At 35.8% G+C, this 26,680-nt stretch overlaps 1 protein-coding gene across 1 annotated transcript in view; it reads right to left on the reverse strand.

Annotated features, from left to right (window-relative positions):
* Positions 1 to 19,981, reverse strand: part of LOC140137631 (di-N-acetylchitobiase-like) — a 32,688-nt gene extending 12,707 nt beyond the window's left edge. Inside the window, exons 1-6 of the mRNA XM_072159368.1 lie at positions 19,647 to 19,981; positions 17,512 to 17,650; positions 14,141 to 14,343; positions 6,441 to 6,633; positions 3,197 to 3,291; positions 1,511 to 1,675 (exon numbers count right to left, since the gene is read on the reverse strand). Of these exons, the coding sequence (XP_072015469.1) occupies positions 1,511 to 1,675; positions 3,197 to 3,291; positions 6,441 to 6,633; positions 14,141 to 14,343; positions 17,512 to 17,650; positions 19,647 to 19,835 (984 nt within the window). The 5' untranslated portion in view covers positions 19,836 to 19,981. The remainder of the gene's footprint in view (positions 1 to 1,510; positions 1,676 to 3,196; positions 3,292 to 6,440; positions 6,634 to 14,140; positions 14,344 to 17,511; positions 17,651 to 19,646) is intronic.
* Between the last annotated feature and the right edge of the window lie 6,699 nt (positions 19,982 to 26,680).

Consider the following 26,680-nt stretch of genomic DNA (forward strand, 5'->3'; position numbering starts at 1 on the left):
AAGACTAAGGGCAGCAAAAACAGAGGCGGCAAAAACCAAAGGCGGCAAAGCAATTAGCAAAAAAGAAAAAGGGCGCCAAAAATTGCAAAAGCATAAACAATTTTGAAAAAGGTTGCTTTTAGGACGCAAGCTCCTAAAATCCTTTTTTTTTTTTTTGCTCTTCACTTTTTCAAACGACCGTGAAAAAAATTGGGTCAACTTTTTCGGGCTGTTAAGGAAGGGGCGCCAAAATTGTTTCTTCTTCAGCCCCCCGGGGTTGGGGCGGCCACGGTACGCCACTGGTCTTGGTGTAGATTATTCATCCATGCAGCAATAATCAGATGTTGATAATCATGTTAGCTCCTGTCATGTAAGAAGCTAAACTTTTATTTAAGTGAATATCCAGATCTGTGATAATGTTGTTATACTCACTCAATCCCTCAGATTTATTTTGCAAATCTGTCACCCAATGACCCGTTTTTTCACCAGCTTACACCCAATGACCCCCTTTTTTAAATAGAAATTTACACCAAATCTGCAAATATTTTAGGCGCTTTGCGCGCATTGTGAACAAATTTAACATTTTTGTAGCAATTTCAGTTTCAAAAAGGCAAATTTTCACAAAACGTTGCCCAGAAAGTTATGTTTTACGGTTAATGGCACTGAATTTTAGCATTCTCACACATTTTCTTGGAGGCCCCCACTACTGAATAACCCCCTTTTTGACCATAATCGCCTTCAATAGACCCCTAGTGTCATACTCTGGTAGGGACTGGTACGTTACTTTCGTATTCGAGTGCCCCCCCCTCCCGGCGCACCCTCCATCAGACACCCTCCCTCCGCGTATTGATAAGAAGCTTGTTTTGGACATCCGATAACAATTATTATAGTGTCAAAATGGTGCTTCAATTGAGCCTTTATTTTGATTTTTTGTTTCAAATACTCAACCCCCCCTTGATACCCCCTGCGTATAAAGAAGTGTCCGTTTTGGCTTCTCTTTTGGACACCTGTATACACTTTAAAGCAATGACAAAACAAAAATGGTCCCCGAAATGGCTTCAATTAGGCCTAGGCCTTTATTTTGATCAAGTGTTCAATTCTGAGTGGACACCACCCCCCCCTCCTCAGACCATCAGACAACCCTCTGCGGGCGACCTATAAACCCAGACGCAGTATGCGTGTCAGGGTGCGTGAATCGCCACCATCAGCGGCGTGCATTTGACCTGAGCCGTAAGGTTATTGACCTCAAAGGCCTAGCAACCGACCATTTTTTTTGTTATTTCCATAGTGATTGAATAGTTTTGCAAAAATTAACCTCAGATGGTTTAATGGCAATATGTACCCGATCAATGTACGAATAAATCAGAGCTGTAAGTGAAATCATCTCTGAGTCTATTCGCGAACAAGATTTAGCGACTTCCTTTTATTTATATAGATTCATTCTCCCTCTGTGGAAGACTTTAGTTAAATCTTCCACAGGGGTAGTGTGGATTTTAAATGGAATAGCCCATTATGACCCCTCTTCGCTTACTTTAAAATTGAAATAAGGTGCCTTGTAGCTATCATTCCATATCCTTCCTGAAGTAGCATTATTCCTCATGATCCCCTGTATTGCTTGGTATTCTTTTTGTTTGCCTGCTGCATCACTACACGCTACTCCACGGAATGGAACTTTTTCTATGCTGCACACGTCTTTCTGAAAACAAATAAAATATATATATTGGAAAATATTACTATTTATCCTATGGCAATCAACTATGGGGAATTGTCACACAAACTTACCCCCCCCACACACACACATGTAATCGCCTCCAAACGTGGACGCTGTTGAGGACCATGCAAACGTGGTCGTCTGAATCTGTACTCAATCGACATACCGAGGCCGTTAACCGCCATTTTGTTTGTGTATTTTTGTGTGTATGGAATTTAACCTAGCAACAGCGGACGTTATTTCTAATATACAGATAGAGGTCATATTTCGCAAATACATTATACATGCATTAGCGGTCATTTGCAGGTCTCCAGAAATCGAGGACGGTTCCCCATTGCAGGGTGGTCCACGGTTTGAATGTGAAGTGCGAGTGTGTGTCCTTGTTTGCTGGCAAAAACAAACGCACACACCCCCACACAAAAATCAGAAATATGGGCAGAAAGTAAGCTGTATGGTGACATCAGTCAGCAAGTAATGGCCTTGGGTTTTTCTAACCGTGCACTTAATTAAATCTCCCTACTGACCACGCCATTGTGGGCAGGTTAGACAAGCAACTGATTTTCACATCATGCATGCTGATTGCTGACTAGTGAAAGTTAAAATACAGAGTTAACTTTTAAAATTTGTGAACATATGGATATTTGACATTTTAGGAAAAATTAATGTAAACCAAAAGAGAACATCTTTTCCTGGGTTAAGTTTTTCAAATTCTCTACACCCACAGTATTTAAGGTTGGTCTGAACCCTGGAATTATGGAAACTTTCGGGCTTCATAACTGCTAAATTATTAGTCTAAAGAATATAAAAGTATACATTTTTAGACTGGAAATGACTTGCTGAATTCATCTGTGAGGTCCAATTTGGGCCAAAATGCTCATTTTGGAGAAAATCCCAAAAAGCGGGTTTTTGGCCCAATTTTAGTGCAGCGTAACAAAAAAATTGTTTGGCCAAAAAATTTTTTTTTTATTAATTTTTAAAAACTAGATAAAATTATCTAGGGACCGTTTTTTTTTTTTTGACCAATTTTGAGAAATTTGCACCAAAAATGGTCAAAAAATGCAAAATTTTCAAAAAATCATAAAAAGCCTGATTTTACCCAAATTTCAAATATTTTTGGTGAAGTTGGTCAAAATTCAAAAAATGAAAAAACTGTCCCTAGATATTTTTATCTAGTTTTTAAAATTAATAAAAATTTTTTTGGCAAAACAATTTTTTTTACGTTACGCTGCTAACTAAAAATTTGGGCCAAAAACCCGTTTTTTTGGGATTTTCTCCAAAAAATGAGCATTTTGGCCCAAATTGGACCTCACAGATGAATTCATCAAGTCATTTCCATTCTAAAAATGTATACTTTTATATTCTTTAGACTAATAATTTAGCAGTTATGAGGTCCGAAAGTTTTCATAATTCCAGGGTTCAGACCAACCTTAATTGGTTTTGAAAAACAAACTTTGTATTCTGAATTTCTGCAAACCTGATGAATTTATTTACAGTCTCTACACCCACCTTAAGACTGAGACAGGGGTAGTCGTAGCCATACCATGGTACTCCAAGTACGAGTTTATCTGGATCAATACCAAGATCTAAAAACCCTTGAACACCTGAAAAATAGATAAGAGATAAGTAACATTAAGATTTGATTGATGGAACTGAATATGATATGAAAATGATTGTTGTTGGCAATGCATTACTGAGATAGATAAGGCCAAAAAAAAAAAGGTTTGTCTCAAAGCTCACGAGAAATTTAAAAACAAATGCGTAATGCGATTTAAAAAAAAAAATTTTTATTCCCGACTTTTTTTCATGGTATTTTGAGAAAAAAGTCTGATTTTAGGCGATTTTTTCTGGAAAAAACTAAAAAATAAATTTTTTTTGAAATAAAAAAAATTTCCCGATTTGTTTTTTGTCAAATCGTGGGATTTTACAAACGCGAGCGCAAGCTTTGAAACGAACCTTTTTTTTTTGCCTAATCAAGGCATAACGTATGCTCACATAAATTTACAAAGGTGTGCGTCAGTAACGTAATACACAAAACATACTTTGCATAGGTGTTGCGGCCAACTGTGTGCATGCCATTCTATATCAATCTATGATTAATAGCTGAAATCTAGGAGATAACGCTGACGGAACTTCGGCCAGGCACATGTGACCTGGTGAAGGGGGTTACCATAGATAGCTGGTCGGGGCATTTTGTTTCAGTACAGGCAAGTGTATAGCCAACAATCGGACTGAACAGGTGCAAAAATCATCTTTATGAAAAGTCAACTAACACATCAAGAACCTGACGACCCGACCTATTTCATGAACAAGCATGGCATATGTGCCCATCCACCACAAACTGGTCGTAAAGTCGGCATTTTCCATTTTGAGATACAATCAAAAACAGTATATGGATTTCTATGTAAAATATATTAGGAATTTGACCTTTGATGAACCATAAATTCACTTCCAGATGTCTGATGAAGATGGTTGAGGTGTCATTTTAAAGCTGAAAGTACATTCTTGTAAAATCTGCAATAAGCAGAAAATGATCTAGAGCCGACTTTACTACCACTTTGTGGTGGATGGTCACATATTGAAAATATAGTGCCTTTTTTCTCATTGCTACGTCAGTGAACTTAAGGGGTGGGGTATGAACGTTTGGACAGTATTTATTGTGGGACATAAGACATTATCGAATGGCATTCTGAATACGAAGAATGTCCTTCTGATATCAAATAATTTTGATTTTTTGAAATTTCGCAATGTAATACACATTTTATGGCAAATGATTGTAAAAATTGATATTTTGATATTTAACAGTACTGAAGTAAACTTTATAAATCTGATGATTTATACTTAAAGTGTATGTAGGTGGGATAAAAAGCCGACGATCAATTGAAAATTTTGACCTTTCGTATTGAAGATATGGATTTTTTTTCCCAAAACACCAAAAAAAATTAGGTCTTTTGGGGAAAAATCCATATCTTCGATATGAAAGGTCAAAATTTTCAATTGACCGTCGGCTTTTCCTCCCAGCTACATACAATTTAAGAATATGTCATTAGATTTATAAAATTTACTTCCAGGACTGTTATATATCAAAAATGTGAAAATATTCATTTTTATAATTTGTCATAAAATTTGTATTATATCGTGAATTTCAAAAATGAAAATTATTTGATATCAGAAAGACATTCTTCGTATTCAGAATGCAATTCGATATGTCTGATGCTCTCATGTCCCACAAAAATACTGTCGAAACGCTCAAAACGCTCATTCCAGATCCCTTAACGCTGCTGTGTACTCTAGCCATTGTTTCTTTCTCAAAATTGACTTTTTATGATATGTTTGTACCTTGTTATGTTTTTTATAAATACAAGGAATGAAAATCCAGATTTGTAAACTCCAACTGCAATATTTTAAGGATTTTATTTCACTATTCCACTTCGTGTTTGAAATTGAAAAGGAAAGAAAATCTTTGTTGTACCAGCAAGGTACACGCTGCAAGAACAACTCATCGCGTTGCGTATCGCGCAATTTGTTAACGCACAAATACGCTGACGCGACACGCTGACGCTTATCTACATGCTTGTGGCGCATCTTATGGAAACACCACGGAAGCACTGATTTCACAAAACCTAGTGGTCAAATGGCTCCGTTTTAGCTGATAAAATGTGGGTTTTTTCAAGTTCTTTCCCCGATTTAAATATCAAGTTATGAATGGATTTCGCTCAAACTTCTCAAGGGGCTGTGGATTTACCCGATGTTCACGTAATATAAGTTACAAAAGCGAAAACTGTCGCATTCTCCTGTGAAATTCGATGAAAGTGCAAAATGTGACCACTTTAAACTTCAACGGCCATTATTTCAATGTTCATTTTCTCGGTAAAATGACGATTTAGGTACACGATAACTCAATAAATACAGCATCTATAGGTAAGCAAATATGATCATCGTAAAAAGCATGATCGACTCAAGAAACGGTTTTCTCATTTTTTATATTTTGGTCTATTTCCGATTTGGGGCATCATTTTGTGCAAATAGGCGTTTTTGAATTTTAAAAGTTCATTTTGATGCCTTATATGGTCAATATCTCAAAAATAAGGCCAATATCAAAAAATAAAAAAACGTTTTTGGAATGGAGCCTCAAGATTGAGCTAAAAACAAAATAAAATATTTTGGAAAGAATGTTTTTTGTTATGATGTACCTAACAAATATTGCCAAAAACTCACTTTTTGTGATTTTCTTCAAAATTGTTGTTTTTACCCCAAATCTGTATTTATATTAAGATTTATTGATGTCTTGCCTTCATAAAATGTATACTTTTATATGTTTTATGCATGAATAATTACAAAGTTATTGCACTTTTACTACATGCATGTCTGAGAGTACACAGCCACCTTAACACAGTGTATGCATGCAAGAATCAAATTACACGCACAGTGAGTGGAAAGTGACCGAGCACACATTGAACGCACACTGGAATACCAAACTCGATCTAATTCAGAAATTATGAAATGTCAAAAACGTGACTTGTTCCTGCTTTTGTCAGAATGGGTCACATATACTATACTTCATCATAAAAATGTGACTTGTTCCTGCTTTTGTCAGAATGGGTCACATATACTATACTTAAATCAATTTGTGGAACAGTTTTACATACATACATTTATTTATCTATTCCTAGAGTAGTTAAAAAATAATCTTATTTTACAAAATATCTCTGAATATCGCATATTCAGGGAACTTTTTCTCGCAATGACTCACCTTTTCCAGTTTGTTCATAAGGTGAATTTGCTTTAGCAATGCAATCCCCACATATCTGACTCTGTTCATCGTATGACATAACAAACACAAAATCTGTTGCCTCTACAATTTCCTTGTACTGGTAGCACCTTTTATCGATGCATTCACAACATTTCTCAACACACATGGGTGACCAGGCAACATCAAATGTAACCTACAAGGAAATAACAATAATATGTAGGAAAGAATAATAATGTGTACTCGTTTTGTCAAAATTAGATGGAACTGGGCATCTACATATACATGTATGTACATGTTACTGGTTACAGAGTTTGTACAGGTCTGCTTTAAGGGGGTACTACACCCATGTGGTAAATTGGTGACTATTTTTGCATTTTCTCAAAAACTAATAACACAGTGGTAACAAAAGTTATGTATATTATTGGGGCAAGGAATCCAATTACTACACTGAAATTTCAGTGACTCAAGACAAGCGGTTCAGAATACAAACGAGGTACATCCTAGCAGTACCTTATTTCTGATCATTAATAACAAACCGCTTGTCTTGAGTCACTGAAATTCCAGTGTAGTAATTGGATTCCTTGCCCTATAATATACATAACTTTTGTTACCACTGTGTTATTAGTTTTGAGAAAAAATGCAAAATAGACACAAATTTATCGAGGGTGTAGTACCCCTTAAACAAAAAAGCATAGAACATGACAATGTAGTCAATGATGATAAAATAAGATTCTATAATTCTAATAGAAGGACTGTATTTAGATAAAAAAAAAAACAACTCCCAGATATCTTGATTCAGATAGCACACTACTTCATCAACTATCTACTGCTGATAGCACACTATTTCATCAACTACCTACTGCTGATAGCACACTATTTCATCAACTACCTACTGCTGATAGCACACTATTTCATCAACTACCTACTGCTGATAGCACACTATTTCATCAACTACCTACTGCTGATAGCACACTATTTCATCAACTATATACTGCAGATAGCACACCACTTCATCAACTATCTACTGCTGATAGCACACTATTTCATCAACTATCTACTGCAGATAACACACTACTTCATCAACTATCTACTGCAGATAGCTCACTACTTCATCAACTACCTACTGCTGATAGCACACTATTTCATCAACTATCTACTGCTGATAGCGCACTACTTCGTCCACTATCTACTGCTGATAGCACACTACTTCATCAACTATCTACTGCTGATAGCACACTATTTCATCAACTACCTACTGCTGATAGCACACTATTTCATCAACTACCTACTGCTGATAGCACACTATTTCATCAACTACCTACTGCAGATAGCTGCTATTTTTTTTAGCACACTATTTCATCAACTATCTACTGCAGATAGCACACCACTTCATCAACTATCTACTGCTGATAGCACACTATTTCATCAACTATCCACTGCAGATAACACACTACTTCATCAACTATCTATTGCAGATAGCACACTACTTCATCAACTATCTACTGCTGATAGCACACTATTTCATCAACTATCTACTGCTGATGACACACTACTTCATCAACTATCTACTGCAGATAGCACACTACTTCATCAACTATCTACTGCTGATATCACACTATTTCATCAACTATCTACTGCAGATAACACACTACTTCATCAACTATCTACTGCAGATAGCACACTACTTCATCAACTATCTACTGCTGATAGCGCACTACTTTGTCCACTATCTACTGCTGATAGCACACTACTTCATCAACTATCTACTGCAGATAGCACACTATTTCATCAACTATCTACTGCTGATAACACACTATTTCATCAACTACCTACTGCAGATAGCACACTACTTCATCAACTATCTACTGCTGATAGCACACTACTTCATCAACTATCTACTGCAGATAGCACACTACTTCATCAACTATCTACTGCTGATAGCACACTATTTCATCAACTACCTACTGCAGATAGCACACTACTTCATCAACTATCTACTGCTGATAGTACAATACTTCATCAACTATCTACTGCTGATAACACACTATTTCTTCAACTACCTACTGCTGATAGCACACTATTTCATCAACTATCTACTGCTGATGACACACTACTTCATCAACTATCTACTGCAGATAGCACACTATTTCATCAACTATCTACTGCTGATAGCACACTATTTCATCAACTATCTACTGCAGATAACACACTACTTCATCAACTATCTACTGCAGATAGCACACTACTTCAACTATCTACTGCTGATAGCGCACTACTTTGTCCACTATCTACTGCTGATAGCACACTACTTCATCAACTATCTACTGCAGATAGCACACTATTTCATCAACTATCTACTGCTGATAACACACTATTTCATCAACTACCTACTGCAGATAGCACACTACTTCATCAACTATCTACTGCTGATAGCACACTACTTCATCAACTATCTACTGCAGATAGCACACTACTTCATCAACTATCTACTGCTGATAGCACACTACTTCATCAACTATCTACTGCAGATAGCACACTACTTCATCAACTATCTACTGCTGATAGCAAACTATTTCATCAACTATCTACTGCAGATAGCACACTACTTCATCAACTATCTACTGCTGATAGCACACTACTTCCACAACTATCTACTGCTGATAGCACAATACTTCATCAACTATCTACTGCTGATAGCACACTACTTCATCAACTATCTACTGCAGATAGCACACTACTTCATCAACTATCTACTGCAGATAGCACACCACTTCATCAACTATCTACTGCTGATAGCACACTATTTCATCAACTATCTACTGCAGATAGCACACTACTTCATCAACTATCTACTGCAGATAGCACACTACTTCATCAACTATCTACTGCAGATAGCACACAACTTCCTCAACTATCTACTGCTGATAGCACACTACTTCCTCAACTATCTACTGCTGATAGCACAATACTTCATCAACTATCTACTGCTGATAGCACACTACTTCATCAACTATCTACTGCAGATAGCACACTACTTCATCAACTATCTACTGCAGATAGCACACCACTTCATCAACTATCTACTGCTGATAGCACACTATTTCATCAACTATCTACTGCAGATAGCACACTACTTCATCAACTATCTACTGCAGATAGCACACAACTTCCTCAACTATCTACTGCTGATAGCACACTATTTCATCAACTATCTACTGCTGATAGCACACTATTTCATCAACTATCTACTGCTGATGACACACTACTTCATCAACTATCTACTGCAGATAGCACACTACTTCATCAACTATCTACTGCTGATAGCACACTATTTCATCAACTATCTACTGCAGATAACGTACTACTTCATCAACTATCTACTGCAGATAGCACACTACTTCAACTATCTACTGCTGATAGCGCACTACTTTGTCCACTATCTACTGCTGATAGCACACTACTTCATCAACTATCTACTGCAGATAGCACACTATTTCATCAACTATCTACTGCTGATAACACACTATTTCATCAACTACCTACTGCAGATAGCACACTACTTCATGAACTATCTACTGCTGATAGCACACTACTTCATCAACTATCTACTGCAGATAGCACACTACTTCATCAACTATCTACTGCTGATAGCACACTACTTCATCAACTATCTACTGCAGATAGCACACTACTTCATCAACTATCTACTGCTGATAGCAAACTATTTCATCAACTATCTACTGCAGATAGCACACTACTTCATCAACTATCTACTGCTGATAGCACACTACTTCATCAACTATCTACTGCAGATAGCACACTACTTCATCAACTATCTACTGCTGATAGTACACTACTTCCTCAACTATCTACTGCTGATAGCACAATACTTCATCAACTATCTACTGCTGATAGCACACTACTTCATCAACTATCTACTGCAGATAGCACACTATTTCATCAACTATCTACTGCAGATAGCACACTACTTCATCAACTATCTACTGCTGATAGCACACTACTTCATCAACTATCTACTGCAGATAGCACACTACTTCATCAACTATCTACTGCTGATAGCAAACTATTTCATCAACTATCTACTGCAGATAGCACACTACTTCATCAACTATCTACTGCTGATAGCACACTACTTCATCAACTATCTACTGCAGATAGCACACTACTTCATCAACTATCTATTGCTGATAGCACACTACTTCCTCAACTATCTACTGCTGATAGCACAATACTTCATCAACTATCTACTGCTGATAGCACACTACTTCATCAACTATCTACTGCAGATAGCACACTATTTCATCAACTATCTACTGCAGATAGCACACCACTTCATCAACTATCTATACTACTGCTGATAGCACACTATTTCATCAACTATCTACTGCAGATAGCACACTACTTCATCAACTATCTACTGCAGATAGCACACAACTTCCTCAACTATCTACTGCTGATAGCACACTATTTCATCAACTATCTACTGCTGATAGCACACTATTTCATCAACTATCTACTACTGATCACACACTATTTCAACCATCTACTGCTGGTAGCACATTACTTCATCAATGATCTACTATGGATAGCGCATTACTGCATCAACTATCTATTGCAGATAGCACACTACTTCATCAACTATCTACTGCTGATATCACACTATTTCATCAACTATCTACTGCAGATAGCACACTACTTCATCAACTATCTACTGCTGATAGCACACTACTTCATCAACTATCTATTGCAGATAGCACACTACTTCATCAACTATCTACTGCTGATAGCACACTATTTCATCAACTATCTACTACTGATCACACACTATTTCAACCATCTACTGCTGGTAGCACATTACTTCATCAATGATCTACTATGGATAGCGCATTACTGCATCAACTATCTACTGCTGATAGCACATCAACTATCTACTGCAGATAGCACACTACTTCATCAACTATCTACTGCTGATAGCACACTACTTCATCAACTATCTATTGCAGATAGCACACTACTTCATCAACGATCTACTGCTGATAGCACACTATTTCATCAACTATCTACTGCTGATAGCACACTACTTCATCAACTATCTACTGCAGATAGCACACTACTTCATCAACTATCTACTGCTGATAGCAAACTATTTCATCAACTATCTACTGCAGATAGCACACTACTTCATCAACTATCTACTGCTGATAGCACACTACTTCATCAACTATCTACTGCTGATAGCACACTATTTCATCAACTATCTACTGCTGATAGCACACTATTTCATCAACTATCTACTGCTGATACCAGGCTATTTCAACAACGATCTACTGCTGATAGCACACTACTTCATCAACTATCTACTGCGGATAGCACATTACTTCACCAACTATCTACTGCTGATAGCACACTACTTCATCAACTATCTACTGCGGATAGCACATTACTTCACCAACTATCTACTGCGGATAGCACACTGCTTCATCAACTATCTACTGCTGATAGCACACTACTTCACCAACTATCTACTGCGGATAGCACATTACTTCACCAACTATCTACTGCTGATAGCACACTATTTCATCAACTATCTACTGCGGATAGCACACTATTTCATCAACTATCTACTGCGGATAGCACATTACTTCACCAACTATCTACTGCGGATAGCATACTACTTCATCAACTATCTACTGCTGATAGCACACTACTTCATCAACTATCTCCTGCTGATAGCACATTACTTCATCAACTATCTCCTGCTGATAGCACACTACTTCATCAACTATCTACTGCAGATAGCACACTATTTCATCAACTATCTACTGCTGATAGCAAACTATTTCATCAACTATCTACTGCAGATAGCACACTACTTCATCAACTATCTACTGCTGATAGCACACTACTTCATCAACTATCTACTGCAGATAGCACACTACTTCATCAACTATCTACTGCTGATAGCACACTACTTCCTCAACTATCTACTGCTGATAGCACAATACTTCATCAACTATCTACTGCTGATAGCACACTACTTCATCAACTATCTACTGCAGATAGCACACTATTTCATCAACTATCTACTGCAGATAGCACACCACTTCATCAACTATCTATACTACTGCTGATAGCACACTATTTCATCAACTATCTACTGCAGATAGCACACTATTTCATCAACTATCTACTGCTGATAGCACACTATTTCATCAACTATCTACTGCTGATAGCACACTATTTCATCAACTATCTACTGCTGATAGCACACTATTTCATCAACTATCTACTGCTGATAGCACACTATTTCATCAACTATCTACTGCTGATAGCACACTATTTCATCAACTATCTACTGCTGATAGCACACTATTTCATCAACTATCTACTGCAGATAGCACACTATTTCATCAACTATCTACTGCAGATAGCACACTATTTCAACAACTATCTACTACAGATAGCACACTACTTCATCAACTATCTACTACAGATAGCACACTACTTCAACAACTATCTACTACAGATAGCACACTACTTCATCAACTATCTACTGCTGATAGCACACTACTTCATCAACTACCTACTGCTGATAGCACACTACTTCATAAACTATCTACTGCTGATCACACACTATTTCATTAACCATCTAACTGCTGGTAGCACACTACTTCATCAATGATCTACTATGGATAGCGCATTACTGCATCAACTATCTACTGCAGATAGCACATCAACTATCTACTGCAGATAGCACACTACTTCATCAACTATCTACTGCTGATAGCACACTACTTCATCAACTATCTACTGCAGATAGCACACTACTTCATCAACTATCTACTGCTGATAGCACACTATTTCAACAGCTATCTACTGCAGATAGCACACTACTTCATCAACTATCTACTGCAGATAGCACACTACTTCATCAACTATCTACTGCTGATAGCACACTACTTCATTAACCATCTAACTGCTGTAGTATGCTATCAATAGTAGTCAGTTGATTGCATTGCAATAGTGTGATATTTTAAAGTGTGCCAAAAAGGTGGAAGATCCAATTAACAGTAATTTACTCCATCAAAAATTGAGATACATGTATTGGAACCAGAAGAAAACTCATATTTTCTCATAACCCCAATAACTTTTAAGCCTGAAATATATATTTAGTTAGATGGTATGAATAAACACATGGTAGCTTAGTGGTGTACCGTTGGAACAATTTGACTCAAAATCTGGAATAAGAATGCTTCATTGATGGATCTCTATTTAACGTGGTAAACAGTAATCCATTTTGGTCCAGAAATTTAAAAGGGCATTTTGTGACCCACAGCCTCATCCCCCCACTTTGCTCAAAAAAAGGTGAGATTTTTATACCACTGGAAACCTCTGGCTACATAATGTTTATGTACCAAAAATTTCTTGCAGATTAATTCGTTTAGCAAAAATATCGTCAAATTTGAATTTCGTTCTGGCATACCAGAATAAAATTACAACAGTGGCCTATGGAGCAGTTTAATACACATAATCATGCATAACTCGCAAACGCAAAATCGGAATCAACTGAAATTTTGGGAATAAGCTTTTTTCGTGGATATCTATTGAAAAATGTAATAAAAAGCGGATGCTTGGATCAGGAAATCCTCCTTTAAGTGAAAAGAAAATCATTTTCATACCTGTGAGTTTGGGATTGAATTGTGGAATACTTTTGTGGTCTCACGGACCATCTCCGTCAGTAGTGGTGCTGATGTCTTGTTAAGAGGGAATTCCACATCAATGTTGATGCCATCCATGTGTTGTTCAATTGCCAGTTTCACATGGTCCATTATCCATTTGTTTCGAGCCACCTTGTCAAAGAGTATTGTGTTGCTGAAGTAACCTATAGAATGTAATGAAAATAATTATATTTATGTCCTTGAGCAAGTCCGTTAGGCACTTCACTCTACTTCACTTGGTCCCGTGTACATGCATATTTTCTCACATTAATGTAGTGTGCAAGTTAAAGAACGTCACAGGCTATTCGAAAAGAGCAGGGGATCATCCCGGTACTGTTGACTGTATTTCAACAATACACTCATCTACTCTAGGTTCCAGAGCAAAAATTAGTACAGCTTGTCTGTACGCAGTGCGATAATACTCATACATATGAGGGAGGCACTTACAAGGAAGAATAAGAGGAAGATCAGCTTGTAATAGACGGGAATTGTTAGGCTTTTACCACTATGCCGAAAAATAGACCCATGTTAAAAGCGACAATAGTTGACCTGGTAGGTCAATCTTTATTAGGGCTCATGTTGAAATTCCCTTACACAGGAAGGTGTGCGCCATCCTGCAGCTTTCCTGTGCTAGCCCTCTTTTGTTAAAATCCTGGGCAGGGTGTATCACTGATGCATATAATCCATCCGTTTTTTGACCGAGCTTTCCCGAGGCGCGCGCTTAGTGAGGGGAATCCTGCCTTCTTTCTGTGTGAAAACGTGGTAGGGTATTTCAATATGAGCCCTTATTCTGTGATATCTATAGCTTGCCAAGTGAATGAGAAACACTTACAGTTATTAATTCTAGCTTGTTTGCAGGCACAGGTTGTTGTGTAAGACTTTCAGTGAATAGTTCTTGGTCTTGGTCAGTAACACAAATTATATCAAATTGTTTCCCCAATTGGGGAATTTTTGACGAAAGTAGTGCAATTAAATCTTTTCATAATTTTTTCTGACTGGGGAAACAAATCCTATGTTTAGGTGAAGTGGCATTGCCACTAGATATACACTCAGGAGTAGGAATTTACTCCCCCTCCTTAAAAAAATCTGCATTTAACAACCTGCCACATTTATATTATTTTGTAAATTAAATTAAATACTGGAAGTTCGTGTTCCACATTAATGTTTTAACGCTCAATCAATCGTCGCTGTTTTGGCATACTGTCGTATGACGAAAAATGCCGTTTTGAGAAAATCGCATTAAGTTTTTCCAATTTTTGAAGACCCACTGAAGAGCACCAAAGTAAAATATGTTTATTATTATCAAAGAATATAATCAATAATATATTTGTCTTTGTTCCCAACATAATACAAATTCATTCACTAATTAGAAGTAATTAATCGGAAAACTCATACAGCAGTATGCCAAAATATGCACAATTTGACAACCTATGTAAAAATATATGATACGCCATGTGATACGACAGTATGCCAAAACAGTAGGAAACTGCAGATACACGGTGGCCTATGGCGACGTATCATGATACGACTCTATGCCAAAACACAGAATGAAGATTTAGGGGGGGTGTTACATTAAAATTATGTCATATCATACTAATTAGTGCCATATCTCATTAACTAATTACATTTAGGTCTCAAAACTTTGTGAATATATAAACTGAGCTCAAAAAGAAACTTATAATTTTTTACAACTTGTGAATCACAAGGTCATATCTTAAAATATTGTCAATCAAAATGAACCAAAATTACAGACATGATTACCTGAATACTCTACTCAAAACACATGTCAGTAACCAAGCAGTTGTCCAACTGACACAACAGCAAAATGCACTGTCATGGGACAGCTTCCTGGACTTCCTTCACTTTCACAGCCCAACATTTGGCACACAGGATAAAAAATCGGTGAGAATGCACACAAGATCCTTGCACAGATGATAAAACGGTGCTGCTTTCTGCTTTTCATACACTTTTTCATGAAACAGGGCTGGGCTGTGAATGTAGTCCAGGAAGCTGTCTCATGTCAGTGCATTTTGCTGTTGTGTCAGTTGGATAACTGCTTGGTTACTGACATGTTGGGGAAGCTGCACCAGGATTGTTGTGAAATAGGGGTATTTTAGTCTTTTATGTTTTTTCTAAATTAAAATCTATAGAATTTGGGCCTTTATTTGCTTTTTATTTGATTCAAATCGGACATTTGGTTCAGAAGTTGCAAGTAATCAAAGGGAACAACGTGACGAAAAAAGTCGCTAATTGAATTCTGTCCTATACTAATACACGTAATGTATTTCTTATGTATTGTATTGTTTTCAAGGGCGATATTTAAGGAATTTCCAGCTAAAAATTAATTTCTGAATAATGTAATATGTTTATTGTCTATAAAGAGTGCTAATAATTAGTATAAATGTTATTGTTGTCAGAAACATGATTTTATAACATTTGATATGCATAATTGCTGCCTAATTAACATATTAAGTGTTTCTAGACTTAAAATGCCATTTTCTGCCAGATGTTGTTTAGCGTCATTTTTTACCTTATGCGTCACTTTTCTTGGTAATGGTGTATCTGTTTGAGCTTATTTTTGGCAAGTATGTTGGACATACCTGTATCTAAATATTTATAGAAGGAAATTTTGAAAAACATCTGGTAACCATGGAAACGACCCGTTTTTGTAAATTTTCCGTAAAATGCATAAATTTACCAATTTTAATGCACCGTAAGCGTAACCGTACAACCTTTTTTGAAAATTCCCTCTATACATTTTTTAATTAGACCTAAATTTGTCAATAAAACAAATTTCAGAAAAAAATACCAAAGAACGATTGAGAAAAATGGACGCGCAACAACATCATGTGAAAATCCAACATGGCCGCCGTTACCATGGCAACCGTTATAACGACGATCATTTTTTTGGCTGGAATCGCTAAGTTTGATCAGCACACACATTCCCACCAATTTACAAGTGCACAGGTCAAATACTTTAGAAAATCACTTTTTTCAGTGCAGCTTCCCCTTAAGAGTAGAATATTGAAGTAAATCTGTGTGTAATTTTGATGGACAGGATTTCAAGATATGACCTTGTGAAAAATTATAAGTTTCTTTTTGAGCTCAGTTTAGTTTCATTCATAGATTTTGAAAGTTTATATATAACTAATTTTGCCCAAAAATTGTCATACAACACTATGCCAAAACAGCGACGATATGTATCCTGATCCTCCATGATTATATTATTTTTGTTTAAAATATAATGAAAAGTTATATTGATGACTGTTTGTTTGTATCTTTGATTGTTTGTTTGTATGTTTCTTTTCAAATCATTGATCAAAATGCTATACCTTTAAGCACAACTCTGACTCCCTGTGAGTGTGCATAACACATAAGATCTGCATTGTATTGGCCAAACATGGCAATAGTTGTAACTCTTGACCAATCATACTTCTTCCAATCAGGTCCACCAACACTAAATGCAAATACCTAAAATAAACAGATACAAGGAAAGAGGTTTATGCATCATACACAGGAAGACAGACACACTCACGATCCAGCAGGGTTCGGTTTTTGCCAAGTGGCAATACCTGGCAAAAACCTGTTTTTCCACCTGCGACAAAAACCTGCGAACCCTGGCCCACTTTGCTGGCAAAAACAGAACCCTGCCAATATGAGAGGATGGTGGCAAGTAGGGAGAGTGCTGCCATATGGGATCCATATACACAAATTCTCAAATTAGAAGCTGTTCAAAGAAGATAATCTGTCAACATTCAAATAAGAACTGTATCCCAATCCACACTAGCAAAGACTGGACTACAAGAACACCTTTATTCCTCTCACTACCAGAGATTAGAACTTATAAACAAGAAGAGATCACCAACATAACCAGTACCAAGTCATTTAAAGCAGTAAAACACTACGGTACCTCAAGTAACTTCATCACTCACATAGCGTAACCATCAATCCTGCCCACTTAGCTCTTGACTTGGGGCATGGGACAGTATGACAAGATAACATTTTTGTGTTTTCTCAAAATTAAACTGTAATACAATTATATAAAATGTTCGTAAACAAATCCAATAAAAGGTGATGTTGACATACCTCAATGATGTTTACCTCAATACCTCAAAGCTGATCATTCAATTTGAGAAAGTGCTGCGATACAGCATGAAACATCATTGAGGTATGTCAACATCACCTTTTGTTGGAATTTGTTTACAAACATTTTATATTTAATTAAACTGTAAAATGATGTTAGGCCAGAGAAGATGAGAAGTTTCTTCTGATTAGGCCAAGTAAAATAAATAAATAGATTTTCAAATATTTTTGTTCCTTGCTCCTTTACTTTATTTCTAAAATGTCTAATGAAATTGAAAAGACATTCATTCATTCATTCATTCATATTTTATTTCCATGTTACAAAGTGACTGGTTATCATTAAAAATAAACACATTGAAAACACTCTGTTCAAGCTAGGGTAGGGCTTTGGGGAAATAACAAAAATATTAGGGGCATCCCTGTTTTAATGTGGTGTTGACAAAGAGTTAGCAAGTATATGCAATTTTACACAGTAAATGAATAGTTAAAAAATAACATAATAGCAAATAATAAGGGCCTCCCTCACCGATTTTTGAAAAAGTCTGGATGATATGTTTTACATGTTATTCTTTTACTTGGCCTATAACAATGATCGGGACCATATCGGGATCAGTTCCCTTTAATCATGCTCCTGTAAATTGTAGCTCTTTAGCTCAAATTAAGAAAAAAAATGTTTCAGCTCACACAGCCTATAATTTGGCCCAATTTTAGTCCACTAGAACCCCTCCCCCCCAAAAAAAAAGATAAGATTTCTGTTTTTAGTTCCCAACTTGAAATCAAAGTTTGGTGCCCTACCTAGTCCGAGGTTGCTCAGACTCATATAACTCGATCCTCATAGGGCTGTCGTTTATATAGTGTGTGAGTGGAGTAAGGTTATATTATGCAGCTACCCATCATGCCCTAAAAGTTATGTGCCCCCCTCTAGTCCGAATAATCAGTCCCAGAACAAAATATTAATTTCTGACATGATTCATGTTCTGGGTCTGAACTGTTTCCATATGAAATCTTGATGGCAAATTGGACAAAAGAAGCACATGGTTCTACTTGACAGCTTTTTAATTAATCCCTATTCATGTTACATGAATCGCGCTATCATGATTGTGGACCATCTTTCTGATACTTGAGTGTTTGGACAAGCGGAGCGGTCTTTTGTCCACCTCTCTGTTTGTAAACAGACGAGGAGGTCAAAATTGTCATCCTCGCCGAATGACGGCACTACCTTCCTTCCATATGCGAGCTTACCTCAACAACAGTTTGAGTATCAACGCACAGGATTTACGTGCAGTTTTTTGCCTACCCCACCCCCCCCCCCTTGCCCCCAACAGATTTCAATACATTTCACAGAGGAATTCCTCACATACATTCAATTGTTGAATACGCTTACCTCTTTTCGTGGTGGTGTTGTTATTGTGCTGCACCAATTCACATTCGAACATGGACAAGCTGATGTGTTGTTGATCATGTTGATAGGGGTTTTAGGTAAGCTTAAATTTAAGACATCAGATTCAGAGACTGAGTTTGTGACTGCCATTGCGCCACAAAATAAGAACAATAACACAATTTTGGACGTCATATTGTTAACAGTATAAAAAGCTGTAAATTGACATTGATAAAATGCCTGCTCCAAACAATGAAATAGTTTAAAGTACTGTGCAAAGTGACAAAGCCAAAGATTGAAAAAACACAAACACTGTTCAATCGAGTCAATTTTGGGATGCTCACATGATCGCCGGTAAGCGCAGCGCGTCGCCACTTTGGCCACTTTCTATTTTTAGGGCGCACAACACTAAATAATGCTTTTTTTTTTGTTTGCTTGCTTGTTGAGGTCGTTTGAGTGGTATGGAAGAAAATCTCAAATGTTGTCACTGACCATGAACTTGAAGTGGTGCTACGGTTCAGTGAACATTACTAATTTAAGGGTATTGATTCCTAAATATTTGAATGTTGTGCTGAGACTTGTCTTACAATATTGGCAATAATGTTTGTTATCTATAATAACATAAATGTTTTAAACAATAAAATAGCAGATTTTAATGATGAAATTATGCAAATTAATATGCTAATTAGCTAATTAATTAGTTTGGTGTTCCATTTACCCCACAACAGATCCACTTGAGGTAAATGGAACACGGTTGACTGACTTCAAATATAAATAACATGTTAATATTTTTTTACTAATTGGTTTAATTATTATGAAATTATATACTACAAATAACTAATTCATGGTAGATTAGGCCTCCTATTGATTTTTAAAAATCTGAAAACCAATTTTTTCGAGAGAAAGTGTATTTTTACGTGGTATTTTACCATGTTTATAAAAAAAAACATGAAAACAAAATTATTTTTGTTAATCTTTTGTTTAGTCACAAAATATATGTTAAATAAAATATTCTGATGTCTTTTCAATGTAAATATAGCTATGAATGTAGGCTCCTTGCAAGTATAAATGCCCCTTGTTCCAATTACTCATTCCGCTGTTCCATTTACCCCCAATTTGTTGGGGTAACTAGAACACCATGACCGACCATGCATGTATTTGGACCGATACAAGAAACAAAGCCATAAAATGGGAGTTTATCTGTTAAAACAAGTTGTAAAAACATATTATCTACTTATTGAAACAAACAAAAATCATATATGGATATCCTCCTGTGATTTATTGCTTAAGCGTTCCATTTACCCCAATTTACCTAAGGCGGGTTTAGGCCTATATATATAGGCCTAATACAAAAGATAATTCATACATTGAGCATGTTCATCGGTCCGATTTTGCCACGAATTGCGTTCAGAATCATCATCTCTTTGCTTTTTTTGTTTCTTTATTTTTCTTTCAACACGTCATGTTTTATATATTTATCAGCTTCGTCATTTTAGTATTTCTTTATAGCTTTGCATTCAACCTATTTGCTTTTTTTTCTGAATGCTCGCACAGGTAGAACTCGTGCTAAGGATTTTTTTCTGTTTTTCATGTTTTTTGCTCTACTAATCTTCTGAAGATAGCATGATCTTCCGATCTTCTGAAGATAGCATTAAGGGCATACGAATAAAATAATTAATACCTTTAGCAGTAGAAGCTGTGTCCCGAAACTCATTTGGCATATTTGTATGTTTGGTGATTTTTTTTTTCTATCTACTGAAGATAGCAATTATACGGCGGGTTTATTTCATTACATTTGAACGTTTGGACAATATTTATTGTGGGACATTAGAGCACATCAGACATCGAATTGCATTCTGAATACGAAGAATGTCCTTCTGATATCAAATTAATTTTGATTTTTTTTTGTTAATTCGCAATGTAATACACATTTTATGGCAAATGATTAAAAATTGATATTTTTGATATTGAACAGTACTCGAAGTAAACTTTATAAATCTGATGATTTATACATAAAGTGTATGTAGGTGGGATGAAAGGCCGACGATCAATTGAAAATTTTGACCTTTCGTATTGAAGATATGGATTTTTTTTCTAAAAACACCCAAAAAATTAGGTCTTTTTAGGAAAAAATCCATATCTTCAATATGAAAGGTCAAAACTTTCAATTGATCGTCGGCTTTTCCTCCCACCAGCTACATACACTTTAAGAATATGTCATTAGATTTACAAAATTTACTTCGAGGACTGTTATCAAAAACGTGAAAATATCAAATTTTAATAATTTGTCATAAAATTTGTATTATATCGTGAATTTCAAAAATGAAAATTATTTGATATCAGAAAGACATTCTTCGTATTCAGAATGCAATTCGATATGTCTGATGCGCTCTCATGTCCCACAAAAAATACTGTCGAAACGCTCCAAAACGCTCATTCCAGATCCCAGACAAACAAACGAAAAATGTCCTACTGTCTAGCTGTTATAGCAATACAATGCTAGTGAAAATAAAAATCAATTTTTGCTTTGTTGTTTGAAGCTTGAAAAGTTGAAAATATATGAAGATAAAAATACAAAAATACAAAAATATTGGAGGACGTCCTTGGATTGTCTGGTGACAGAAAATAATTGGCTTTGAGCGGACCCGGCTTCATATGTTTTATATTTCAAGATAATTATTACACTATTCAATGAATAAAATGGTACATAAAGAATAGCTGAAGGCTAGTTTTCTTGAATAATTTTACCTTTCAATAGAACAAACTTTAACAAAACTTGTATTGTGCCAACTTTTTGTATAGCTTCAGGGAGGACTTTTCACTATCTGTGATGTATAGTTAAAGGGCATTTCGTGATCCACAGCCTCATCCCCCACTTTTCACAAAAAAAGTTGAGATTTTTACACCACTGGATACCTCTGGCTACATGATGTTTATGTACCAAATATTTCTTGCAGATTAATTCGTTTAGCAAAAATATCGCCAAATTTGAATTTCGTTCTGGTGCACCAGAACGAAATTACAACACATTGTCTATGGAGCAGTGTACCACACATAATCATGCATAACTCGCAAACGCAAAATCGGAATCAACTGAAATTTTGGAAATAAGCTTTTTTCGTGGATATCTACTGAAAAATGACATAAAAAGAGGATACTAGGATCACGAAATCCTCATATGTTATGTTCAAAAAAGTTACAGGTCTATTGACACAGGGAAAATACGTTTACTTTCCCTCTTCAAACCCCCCTTCATATATATTAATTTATATCTTCACATCAGGCAAATACGTTCATAAGGCTGATGATTTTCTTTAACCAAATTCATTTGAAAGCCAAATACCTTCATATAGGCAGATATATTTCTCAGCAGCCAAGTACCTACATAAGGCTGTTAATTTTATATATTACTAATAGCCAATTCCATCTGTAGACAGTGCATTTAATTGTACATGTAAGGCTATACAAACAAATAAACAAACAGATAGACAAACAAATAAAATATATTTTTCTCAGCCAAATACCCTCATAAGGCTAATAATTTTCTGTGGTCAATTCCATCTACTGAGAATTATAATGTAAGGCTATATACAAATAAATAAACCAACATATAAACAAGCAAGCAAATCAAAACTTGATATCTATTTTAGGCTATACTTCATCAGCCAAATACCCTCATAAAGTTAATATTAGCCAATTCCACCCACAGGGAATCTGGTGACATCCCGCTATCTCTAAGGTCCGCTATCTCTAAGGTTCGCTATCTCTAAGGTTCGCTATCACTAACGTGTAAAGTCTATGGAGATCAGAATCCCGCTATCTCTAATAGAGAAAAAGGTTCGCTATACCTAAAAAAAGGTCCGCTACTTCTAAAGTTCGATATCACTAATTTAGAATAAGGTTCGCTAGTTCTAAGGTTCGATATCACTAATTTAAAATAAGGTTCGCTATCACTAATTTTGAATAAGGCCCGCTATCACTAATTTATTGAAGGTTCGCTATCTCTAAGGTTCGTTATCACTAATTCCAATTAAGGTCCGCTATACCTAAGGTTCGCTATCACTAATTTTGTTTAAGGTTCGCTATTCCTAATTAATTAAGGTTCGCTATCTCTAAGGTTCGTTATCACTAATTTTGATTAAGGTTCGCTATACCTAAGGTTCGTTATCACTAATCTTAAATAAGGTCCACTATCTCTAATTTTAAATAAGGTCCGCTATCTCTATTTCTAATCTCTATAACGAACCTTATTTGAAATTAGAGATAGCGAACCTTATTTGAAATTAGAGATAGCGAACCTTATTTAAAATTAGAGATAGTGAACCTTATTTGAAATTAGTGATAGCGAACCTTAGAGATAGCGAACCTTAGAGATAGCGAACCGTAACCAGGGAATCTAATTGTAAGGCTATATAAACAAATAGACAAAATATTAAACAAACACATAAACTTCAGCAAAATATCCTCATAAGGCTATAATCATGATAATATTCAATAGCCATTTCACCTAATGAGGATTTAATTATAAGGCTATACAACAAATAAATTTAAGCACTTTTACTCTTTTCAGCAGGCAAATGGTCTACCGTATTCCAGTTGAAATCCACACTATACCCCTGTAGAAGAGATTTTGGAAATATCTTCCACAGAAGGAGTATGTTTTCCAAATGTAATTTGTCAGTGTTAATCATTTTGAAACCCAATTAACCAACACTTATATAGCACCTTTACCGCTGGATTCAAAGCGCAATAAAAACTAAAAACAAAGAAGCAAAAAACAAGAAAAACTAAACATAGGAAATCTGAAACAGATGAGTTTTGAGAGCAGATTTGAAGGTTTCAACTGTTGGAGAATTACGAATGTGATTTGGGAGATTATTCCAAGCTCTGAGGCCAGCCACTGAGAAGACCCTGTCTCCATCACATTTATCAGTTTTAGGACCTCAAGGTTCAAGTTGTGACAAGAACGGGTGCATGGTTACTGACCCAAGACGAGTTTTTTTTTTTTTTCAGTTTTATACTGGAACTTACTTTTTGCAACTATTGCGACGTTGCGGGTCAGTCTGATGAAATCTGATGGTTCCAGACGGTCGACGCGCGCAACGTCGCAATAGTTGCAAAAAGTAAGTTCAAGTATTAGATTTAATTCCAAAACTCTGCTGATAGTTTTCTTTAGCCAATTCTATCTGCTGGAATTCAAAATTACGGCTATAATGTATCTCATCTCACCTGCCAATTTGCTCATATAATCCATCCATCATGTCCATTGGGAATTTAATAATGTATCTTTATAAATTATACTCGTATTCACAACAGCCAACATTTGTACGGCTGATATATTTATTTAGCCAAATACTCATATAATGCTATTAACTGATTAATTTTCAACGCCCAAAATACTCCATAATGATCACATAACTCAATACTTACAAATAATACGCATAACTTGTATATTCTCAACAGCCAATTTTGTAAATTATGCTGTTACTTTTCTTTTACAACTTTTATATTCAGATGATATATAAAATTCGTCGCTGTTTTGACATACTGTCGTATGATATGACGATTTTTGGGCAAAATGAGTTATATAAACTTTCAAAATCTGTGAATGAAACTCTATATATTCACAAAGTTTTCAGACCTAAATGTAATTAGTTAATGAGATATGGCACTAATTAGTGTGATACGACATGGTTTTTTTTATGTAAACCCCCAAAAAACATCATTCTGTATTTTGACATACACTCTTATTTCGCCAATTAAAAAAGTCTTAAACAATCTTAATCAATCTTAAACTCGTGTTAGTTACGTGGTCCTCTCGTCGAAATATTGGTTAAGGGCCCTTAATTTTCTTGTTGTTTAAGGCTCAAATCAATAGTTGGTTAAAACTTTTAACCAATAAATGCATATAGCACCTTAACCAGCTTCAAGTTTAAGTGCTAAACCAACTAGGTTGTTTAAGGTCTTTTAATCAATATTTGCTTAATAACTCTAAACAGATAATGATTTATATGTTCTATTTTATCTAAGGATTGTTTAAGAAATACAACTGCTTAATCAATGGTTGTATTGGATTTAATTATGATTGGGACTTTTTTCTTTCTTTTTTTTAATTTTATACTGAAACATAATTCATGATAGATTTGAAGTCATCAGATCTTGGTCAACTGTGAGATTCGTTCAAAAATACAATTTCATGCATAAAGTATTTTGGTTTTTTTTCATTAGTTCAACCCGCTATGTATCCGGGCAATGTATCCGAGTAAAATATTAAAATCTAGTAAGCCTTTCTCTCTCGCATGCATTACGATACAATGCTAAAATACAATACATCAACGCTAATAAATTCACACACTCGATACGGTATCCAGCATACCGATACTTCAATGCATCTCGTCTACATTGTAAGCTATTGTGCGTATGCCCAAAACTGAACATCGCGGTACACACATTGGTGATATATATACATGTACCGTGCACGTAGAACAGTACAGTACAGTATCGCTAGAATGTCAATCCCGATGACGTTGTTAAATCTAGCAAATGAACGCATCAATATCCATCCTTTATGTGTCAACGATGTCTATGCATAACTTATCAAACGAATCTCGAGTTTGGTGCAACCTGATTGACTCAAACCTACCTATTTGAACGAAGTTTCAGGAGACCATAAGCAGCACGACCAGCATTCACTCGTGGCCGCCATTTGCTTTTGTCATTTTAAACAATAATTCGTTAAAATTCCGTGGCGCGAGATGTATCGTTAAACAGGTAAAGTACAATTCCACTAAACATTACACAGTTTAACGCCTTTTAACGTAACAAAAAATAACCACCTTTATACGCTCGAGTTTAACAGTCTTTTAACATACGTTAAACTTTGCAGATTAAGCGCAAAATCACGCCTTTGAACATTAATTGTTTAAAAATCTTAAACTTTTCTTCTTATACTTGGCGACTGTTAACTGCCGGAACAAGAGTGTACAGTCGTATTATGATACGTCGCCATAGGCCACCGTGTAACTGCCTATTATTTTGAC

The sequence above is a fragment of the Amphiura filiformis genome, chromosome 17, assembly GCF_039555335.1.
Source record: "Amphiura filiformis chromosome 17, Afil_fr2py, whole genome shotgun sequence".
Classification (NCBI taxonomy): Eukaryota; Metazoa; Echinodermata; class Ophiuroidea; order Amphilepidida; family Amphiuridae; genus Amphiura; species Amphiura filiformis.